Source organism: Olea europaea, chromosome 10 (assembly GCF_002742605.1).
Source record: "Olea europaea var. sylvestris chromosome 10, O_europaea_v1, whole genome shotgun sequence".
NCBI lineage: Eukaryota > Viridiplantae > Streptophyta > Magnoliopsida > Lamiales > Oleaceae > Olea > Olea europaea.
The window spans coordinates 14,945,904-14,955,681 of NC_036246.1; the positions used below are offsets into that span (position 1 = coordinate 14,945,904).

General features: G+C 34.1%; 1 protein-coding gene across 4 annotated transcripts; it reads left to right on the plus strand.

The window, feature by feature from the left end:
• Positions 1-559: 559 nt before the first annotated feature.
• Positions 560-6,802, plus strand: LOC111401351 (probable E3 ubiquitin-protein ligase RHG1A). 4 transcript variants are annotated; one of them, XM_023029052.1, is made up of 7 exons: positions 567-1,041; positions 1,114-1,177; positions 2,321-4,163; positions 5,877-5,930; positions 6,068-6,166; positions 6,254-6,397; positions 6,493-6,802. In XM_023029052.1, exons 3-7 carry the CDS (start codon positions 2,409-2,411, stop codon positions 6,622-6,624), a joined length of 2,184 nt encoding a protein of 727 aa, XP_022884820.1. In that variant the 5' UTR covers positions 567-1,041; positions 1,114-1,177; positions 2,321-2,408; the 3' UTR covers positions 6,625-6,802. The 4 variants fall into 4 exon arrangements, with proteins under 4 accessions (XP_022884821.1, XP_022884820.1, XP_022884819.1 ...); XM_023029051.1 differs by having other exon boundaries at positions 568-973; XM_023029054.1 differs by having other exon boundaries at positions 573-973; positions 5,880-5,930; positions 6,493-6,797.
• Positions 6,803-9,778: the final 2,976 nt, after the last annotated feature.

Sequence of the window (9,778 nt, forward strand, 5' to 3'; positions counted from 1 at the left end):
GCCATAACCTACCCTATGGAACAAAATCTAACTTTCAAACAACCATCTTGAAAAGAACAAACCCACAAAGAGAGGCAAAGTTACCCTAAAACACACTTACAAGTCTTGAATGACTTGTACACTACTGCTAATTTCTTGTTTGATAGAAATTAAAATTCAGATTTTAATTTAAGTCAAAGTTAATAATTAATTTTAATTACATATTCTACATATGGTCACAACTTTTCAACTACAAATTTCATCAGAATTTTCTGAAAATTGATTTTAAATTTTTATTCCCCACTAAATAAGGACTTAGGTCATATTCTTATGAACAACAAACAAATTATTAACCTTGTTAATTGTTATCTAATTCATCCTAATAACATGTCGACAAGAAATACAAAGGCAGCCAGCCAGCTATGTGATGTATAGACTATCATTCTTAATGATACTACCAAACAAAGGAAAAGGAAAAGTAAAACATTTGCATTTTCCTCTCATTTTCCTTCCCCCTAAGAAAGCATCAATAATCAATCTTAATGATAGTACCAAACAATATAGCCTTCCAGCCACCCAACAGGAGCTCATGTCCAATTTGACCGTAAAATATTTACCTTTGGTCAGTGCATTCATTTCACGTTTTCATTTTCTTTTCCTTTCCATCTCAAATTCATTTCATTTCCATCGCATCACTTGAAACTGTTGAGAGGAGAGGTGAATCCTTTTGTCTGACTTGTTATTTATTGCATTAAGGAAAAGTTCAATAAATCTTTTCTTCCTTTTTAACATTTTTCTTTAATAGTTTCTGTCTGTGTCGTGTGGCTGTGTTGGCCTAAGTTGGGGTGTGTTTATGAGTAAATTAAAGATTGATGTCCTCATTAATCCCACCCTGATTTTCCATCTGTTCTCTTTCACACCACATCATCTCATCCGATCTCATCATCTCATCCAAGGAAACCTCTCTCTCTTTACGTGTTTTCTTGATAAAGCGGTGAGTTTTGTGTTCATATATATGCTTATTTTCTTCTGTTCTTATATGTCTGTGAAGAGAAAAGAGAGGTGGGTGAGAGAGTTTTTCATCTTTTTCAAAGTTTTCAGACAATGTTTTAAATAAAGACCTTTTTTTTTCAGGTTTGTTTTGCTGTGTTTAGGTCTTGATCGTAGATCTGCTGCTCAATCTGCTGCTCTTGGGCTGGTAAAAATTCCCCCGATTCTTCCATTTCTGTATCGATATTTGATGGTGTCATCCTGTTTATTGTTTTTCTTTTCGGGGTTCAAGATTTATTTTCTTTGCCGTTTTTGTTTTATGGGTTTTATCTATCAGCCTTTCTCTAGCCATTTTCTTGAATGGGTTTAGTCTCTGGTCTCTTCATTTTTGGAAATTTTTTTTTTTTTTTAATTCTCCAGCCCTTTCAGTTTTATAATCTTTATTTGTCCTTTCAATTATTTACTCTCAAGATGGTTGTATATGTGGGTGATTTATGATTAAATGTGTTTTGAAGCCTCTCTGTTTTCATCTAAGATTCTTGAGTTTCTGTACGAATTCTTTTCTCCCAAAGATTATTTTCCTTTTTGTTTTATAATCTCTTTTTTCTCTATTTGTGGCTGGATGTTTTTATGTCTGCACACACATTCATATATATACTCGGAAGCGTATAATTTTGATATAACTAGCGTGGATTCTTCTTTGCTTTTTTTGATTGCAATGTTGCTGTTGGTCGGTGATGTTTCGTTCCTGCCATTAGTTTGGTGTTTGATGTAGAGTTTGAGAGGTCGAAAAAATTCACTGATGCAGTTCTTTGTACGCGTGGGAGATTACGTATCAAATTCTTTGTCGGTGCTTAATGTTTTGTCGTCTTCATAGCGTGTGTTGACACATGGAGCAATGTTAAGTTCCCAAGACGGGTAGTACTGCTCTTTATGCTAATGCAGTTGTAGTTTTACATTGGGCATTAACGCCTCATGTGAAATCAAATCTTTTGGAGTCGTGGATGGAATATACCAAACTCGTTTTGAAACAAAATGTTACTGAAAATTAACTTTATTTTATGTTTTCTATCTTATTTAAGATAAAACGATTCTGGGTTTAGATAGTCTAGAATTGTTGCCATTGGATTGCACTCTGTTAATATTGAACCGTGTTGACTTTTCTATGAATCCTTTTGGCCTTTTAAAATGTGGATTATTTTAGTTTGTTAGCAACCACTATTTTACTGGTTTGCACCCGTGGTTGCCATTCTTTCTTATTCATGCTATGTACAGTCTCTATGCTTGGCATACCTTTGTGACTTCTGAGTTATCAATACATAACCTTTGTTTCTTGGTTTAATGTTGTCAGATTTGCTGAAGAACAACAGTGCTGGATATCTTGTCTCCATTATTATACCATTTGGACCTGTCTCGAGTGTTTGAACATCGTAGTCCTAATGCAAGGGCAAAGGAGTGGTGTCAGTACCTTGCGTGAAAATATATGCTTTGATAATGGATCCCAAACAAATGATGCTGGCATAGATCAGCAGATATCTTGGAATAACATGCAGCCTTCCTCCCAACATCCGTTACCAGATTATATGATACCCTCTAGTGGCACAAATGTTTCGTATCTGAATCATGCAAACCAAGAGGGGATCTTAAGTGGGTGGAATAGTGGTGTAAGTAGTTCAAATGCGGCATTGAGTCATATTGGTCGAAATGAAAGAGAAGCAGAACGTGGATGGCCATCATTGACGAGTGTCCGGTCTGGACCAGCTTTCACATTGGGAGAACAGCGCTATGAAGCCTCTAATATTCTGTCATTGAATAATGTTGATGTAAACTTGAATAGCAACCAGTCTACAAATGGGTATTTGCAAACTACTACCCCTGATTCCCTTCCTCAGGATCGTAACATCAGTTCAAGGTCTTTAGACAATGATGAAGATTGTCAGATTGTGGAGCGTCCTAATGCATACAAATCTGTTGGATCATTAAATGAGTGGATGCCATCAGCCAGTAGTTCATCCTATCCTTTTGGGCTGCCTGCCGGAAGTGGTGGATCTGCAATGGAGGAGATCGATGGTAGGCCCGGTTGTGCTGTTGAAGGACGACGCTTATCATGTAAAAGGAAAGTACTTGAAGAAGACATTGGACAGTCTTCTGGCTCTGGAAGTTCAAATTATTTTCATCATGCTGAAAGCAGTCTATGGCATGCTTTACCAGCCCCTCAGCACGCAACAAGCACTGTAAATATGTCCACACCCACAGAGAACAACTTGTTCATGAATGTACAAGGGCAAGCAAACCCAAGACATGGACTTGGCTTTGGAGTGAATGCATCAGGAACTCCTCTTACTTCGACTGCTACAGTAATTTCTGAAAGTTCCCGCCCGAGTTCCCGTTTGAGGATTAATGGATCATTCCAACAAGATTCTGTACCTGGGAATCTGTTTTGTACAGAGGTTGATGTTGGAGATGTAAATGCTTTGTCATCCCAGCATTCATCAAGACTTCATGTTCGAAATAATGCATTTGATTCCCGGTCAGCATCTGCAGCAGAAAATGGAAGTTCTCAAGTACCGTCTGCTCTTATGCATGTTCCATATTTGCGACGTAATCCACAGTCGAGGTGGAACAGAACATCAAGCTCAAGAGCAAGCAGTTCATCAGGTTCTGCTATTCCTGGAGAGAGAGGTGCTGTGCTTTATGAAGACCCTAATGTCAGAAATGTCCCAAGAAACATTTCAGAACAACCTATGTTTGTACCTCCTATTGATCCAAGAAGTTCATCACAAAATCCTACAAATTGGAGTTTAGCTGGTGGAAATACCACTATTGCCGGAAATGTTGCAGCTCCTCCTCCGAGTAGCTCTAGTTCAAGGGTCAATTCATCCATACCTCCTTGGGCTCCCCACCATGGTTCTCCAGAATATCCGAGGAGACTGTCGGAAATTGTTCGCAGATCTTTGTTGTCTTCGGCAGGTACAGAGTCCGGAGGTCAGAGCAGTAATCATGCTCTACGTTCTGGTTCTTCTCCTTCTCAGCAGACAACACTTTCTCCTGGATCTGGTAATCATAGGCATCATCTATCAAACTCAAGGTCAGCAATGTTGTTGGAGAGACATCTTGATGGTGCTTTCAGAGTACCTTATTCACTGAGAACTCTTGCTACTGCCAGTGAAGGAAGAAATAGGCTAGTTTCTGAGGTATGTACTTTATCTTCTTATTTCCTGCAGTTAATAGACATTAGTTTGTTAAAGGAAAATTTGGTTTTAACATTATCAGTAGTCCATTTAGCTTATTTACATAAAACTTGTTCAATGATTCCTTCGTGACACCATGTTGTAATTTAAACTTTATTTTTTGTAACCTGAATTTCAAGAATTCTACCAGAACATGATCTTTCCAGCATGAGTCTCCTTGGGTACTTGCCTTCTTAGAGCATATGCTATTTCCTAAATCCTGTCTGGTTGTGATATGGTTCATGAGCTTTTGTAAACATCCTTGAATTGCTGGAACCTGTAATTTGATCATTTATAGTCAGGGTTAAAGCAGAAAATGAATTGGTCAAATCATCGTTCGTTTTTGTCCATTTGTGAGAAAAAATTTTAGTTGCTGTATAATTACCTTTCTCCTTTTTTGGTATTAAATTAAATTCAGTGTGATGTCACATTAGGATGGTCATTAACTTGATGCACATAGAAGAGATTCTTGAAATATTCATTGTACCAAAATTTGCTCTTAGTGAGTTATTCTGAAATGTATATGAAAACACATTTTAGCGATTCTTTGCTACCGTGTTGAATTGTCATCACTAAATTTACTTCCTATGCGTTGCATTGGGGGATTGCATAGCTTGAACCAGTTTTAGTAGGATCCCATAGCTGTTGTGGATAGAAATTTCTGTCTTTGCAACTTGTGAACCAATTAAATTCTAGTTCCATTAATTATCCACGTGTCTTTATCTATCACTAGTATGGCCAGGCATCTATGCTACCTGCCTTACTTTAACTATGTTTATCTTATTAACATTTTACACTCTCTCTTTCAATGACCCAACAATTTGTATTTTCTAGTAGATGTGATCAAATAACTTTTTCATAGAACTTATTTCAAGAACATGGAATTCCTGCATTTCATTATAACCCTAACCTAAAAGATAACACTACTCTCTCAATCTCTTGGAAACCATGGCGTTCTTGTCCCTTTATTTAGCTGCACAGAAGTCTTTTTACTTCACCCTCTTGATTCACCCTTTTAATCGACAGTGTCTTTTAGTAATAATTCTTATTTCTTAAGACCTAATCTTTATTGCCCTGCCACGTAAAGAAGAAAATAAAAAATATGAAGTGCATGTTAAATCCCGTGTTTCTGTAGTTAAAACCATAAATATTGTACAAATGGTTCTTTCAATCTGTATTGAAAAATGGATTGAGGCAAAGATTTTTTTTTAACTTAAAAAAATATAAGTTTTAGTGGACTTCTGGGTAGCTGCTGGGACGGAGGACATTTTTGCTAAAATGCTTGACTGCTCTATGCATCTGTGGATTGTTCCAATATACTTCATGGAACAAACTTCTCACAGTGCTCAATGGTTGCTAATTGTCAGTTAGAGCAGTTCTACTATTTCATTTGGATTATATACTTTGGTTCCAATATGATCAAACGAGTTCAGTCATAAAGCATAACGTGTCTACAATGGGTCTCCATCACTGACTAGGGTATACCAGATACTTAGCCACATGCTCGACAAAGAATCTAGCCTCTGCTTCATTACCAGTTAATACTGGTCTGGGTTTATGTGTTGCATAAATTTTAATATTGAGAAAAATATTTTCCTTGTTGCAATACAAATGGACGGGACCTTTCTTTTCTGGAGGGGGTTGCATTTAGATTTAACTAATATTATTTTGTTTTAGCAGATTCGCAGTGTTTTAAATCTCATGCGAAGGGGAGAAGGTTTGCGATTTGAGGTTAGTTTTTGTAGTTGATGAAAATAAATGTTTGATTATACTCTTACCCCACTCCTAAAAAGTTCTGAAAGATTTCTTCTTATGTTTTAGTAAAACCATTTTTCTAAATTAAATGACTTATGCTGCTTCCGTGCTAGGATTTTCTGATCCTGGATCAGTCGATCTTTTTTGGGATGGCTGATATCCATGATCGACATAGAGATATGCGGCTTGACGTTGATAACATGTCTTATGAGGTGAGGAAGGACTGTTCAACATTTCACGTGTGATTATACGATAAAAAGTTAATTATCTTAACCAAAAAAAAATGTTAATACTTACAGGAACTGTTGGCGCTGGAGGAGCGCATTGGAAATGTTTGCACAGGATTAAATGAAGAAACTATTTTGCGTCATATGAAGCAGCGGAAGTACGTAGACGTTCGAAAAGAAGGCGAAGTTGAGTCAGAGCCGTGCTGTATATGTCAGGTACATTTCTTCCTTCTCGAATATACTTGTGATCTAATTGTTTTAGAAAAATTCAATGTGTTCGGCTTGTTCATCTCTGCTGTCATTATATGCAGGAAGAGTATAAAGAGGAAGCAGATATGGGGACACTGGATTGTGGGCATAATTTTCATAGGGAGTGTGTTAAGAAATGGCTCATGCAAAAGAATATATGCCCCATTTGTAAAACTACTGGACTCTCTACATGAGACGTGGCCAGGAACTCTGGTCTCACCTTTGGGGAGGATGTATTTATTTTGTTGAATTTATTTAGACATCCTTGTGAGGTACAAACTGATTCAGAACGTGAAAGTGGAACTCCTTTTGACTTTAAATTTAGTTGAGAATTATATTGATTAATTGAAATTCAAATAATTTTTTATTTAATGATTATTATTGAATCTTCCTGCATTATTTTTGAATGTATGCTTAATAAATTTTGCTGTGATTTCCTTATTGTATAGAATGATGAGATGGCTAGATGTGCAAGCATAAATGGCTCGAGGAATGTTGGAATGTGCACAAAGTATAAATTTGGATAGGCCATTTGGGCTCGTAGTTCTTGTTTGGTTTGGTTCGATTCAGGCTCACATTTAGGTTTGAAGTATAAAGGTTGGTTGACAAGACCTATTTGGCTGGCTCGACCCAAGTTCGATAGTTCAAGTTAGGTTGTCTCATGTGTAGGTCTGTCTAGATAGGTATGTTTGTTCATTTTTGAAAAAGAAATTTGCTTCCTCTCTCTAATGGGCAAGATAAAAAGATTTCATTGTTAACGTGGTGAGAGAACCTTAATTATGATTCTTACCATTAAGGTTATATTGTTACATCAACAATTAGAAATGTTTATCATCTGTAAATAAGCCAAATATTTAAAGTTGTGCTACACGTATATTATCATTTATATATGATGTGTTGAGATATAATTGAATCGAAATTTCTTCAAAAAATAAAATAAAAAATATTCCCCACTCTCCTTTTGATTACTCATCAATCTGTAAAACTTTCTGTAACTCCTTATGCAGAAGTAGTATTATTCAATGTTTAAGATGCCTGCTAGAAAAATTGAAATTAATGAGATTGAAAACTCTTGACCAGAACATTCACAAAGTTGAAGGACTTGTTTGTTAATAAGAAACAATATTATAATTAAGGCGGGAGAACTGTCAAATTATCAGGTGTTAAATACCCATCCGTCCGTCAACTTTTATCCATGTCTCTAAAATGTCCTTGCACTTTAAATTGTTTCTAATATTAAACTTCCAAATTTGAGTTCATCTACATCCATATGACTTAGGTTCTGTATGGCAAGAACTTTGCCTTTGCTTTTATTTCTTGTAAAACAGGTTCTTGAAGAAGTTACATCAGAGCAGCTTTCAATAAAAGCTCTTCTAGTCAGATAAAATATTTCTTAAGAAAAATAAACTGAAAAGCCAAAATAGAAAGCATTGTCAAACCGTAATTTTTTTTTTTTTTTTTATCTCTTTAAATTTATAGATCCTCTCTATAATGCATAAGCATATTTAAGAGACTATTTATAAAGAGCATATTATATATTATAAAGAGCATATTTAAATATGTGATTTATTAAATGCAATCATTTTAGACTAAAAATAGAGACTGAATTTGGCTTTTAAATTTGAGAAGCCAAACACACTTTTTAATTTTAGAAAGTTAAAATAGAAGGTATCTTTAAACTAATTTTTAAGTATGAGTATCTTCAAAAGTCTTTTTAAATATAAGATGGTCTTTATTTTAAATAGTCAATTATTAAAATTATATTTCAAGTGTCTTTTTAAATTAACATTTGAAAATAAAAAGTGAGTATGATACTCCGAATTTGAAGAGCCAAAGCCACCGCCTATAATAAAATAAATTTAAAGTATTTTAATTTTTAATAGAGAAAAATAATATAATAATTTGGAAGGAAGCTAATGAAAATAAAAGATAAGGAAAAAAAAATATTTTTTTAGAGTAATAAAACTAAATGTTAAATATAAAGATTTTGTTGAAATATTTAAAAAAATTTACTATCTAAATTGTAAAATAAGCTCTTTAAAAATAGTGTATTAGAGATGCTTTTAACTATGTACAATAAAGAATATTTTGTATTTCTAAACAATCTATTGAAGATTCTTTTATAAATAAAGAGTTCATTGAAAATGCTCTTAATAATTATTGACCAATGTATTATCTTTTTGTGGGCAAAGTTTCGTTTATAACATAATAGTTAAGGAATATTAACGAAGTTGAAGGACTAGATTGTGAAAAAAACACTATAATAAGGCGGGAGAACTATCAAATTATCAAGTGCTAAATACCCATCTGCCCCTCAACTTTTACCCATGTCTCTAAAATGCCCCTACACTTTATATTGTTTCTAAATTTCTAATTGACTTTTAAACTTTCAAATTTGAGTCCATCTCCATCTATATGAGTATGACTTAGGTCTGGTATGGCAGGGCTTCTAGTTTTGCTTCTATTTTTTCTGAAGGAAGTTACGTTAGAACAATTGTTCGTAAAAGTTCTTCTAATCGAACAAAATATTTTTAAAAAATTATTTAAATATGTTCAAAAATAACTTTTTTGTTTAAAAGCAATTTTTAGGCCATTTTATGATGGAACAAGAAAAAAATAAAATCAGCTGTTGAATATCATTTTTTAGCCTTCGTTTGGGCTTCATTAAAATTGAATTTTGGGGAAACAAAAAGTGTTTTGGAATAATAATTTTTTTGGAGACTGTGTGGTTTAGAAATAAATAAAAAAAAGGTTTAAGTGTAATATTATTTTATTAAAAAATATGTGGTAAAAAATAAGAAAGAAAAAAATATATTTATACAAAAATGGTGCCAAACAAAAGCTTAGCCCTTGTTTGATCCCCATTAACTTAAATTACATTACATTCCATTTTTCTCTCTCCTATTTTCAACCACATAATCTTCCATAAAATAATATTACACGTAAATTGAAAATTATTCTTTCTTTTTCAACCACTCATTTTTCTAAAAAATATTATTCCCCCCATTTTTATTTTCAGGTAATGAACATCAAAGAGGCGCTTTAATGACACACAATCGTCGTCTTCTTTCTTCTTTCTAATTGCAAACGTCTACCCTCCGCTTGCCACATTAGCATATGGGTCAGTGGGTTGATGGATATGAATTTGATTCTGAAGTTCAACAGAAAACTAGAAACAATTTAAAGTTGAGGAATGCGTTAGAAACATGGGTAGAAGTTTAGGGATAGACCCTGTTGTCATTTTTGGACAATTTTTTTTTTTTTTAATTAATCACAAGAAGCAGAAGCTAGAACCCAGTTAAAATTTGTATCTTAATTTCTAGTTTTCCGAATTGAGAATTTGTTTAT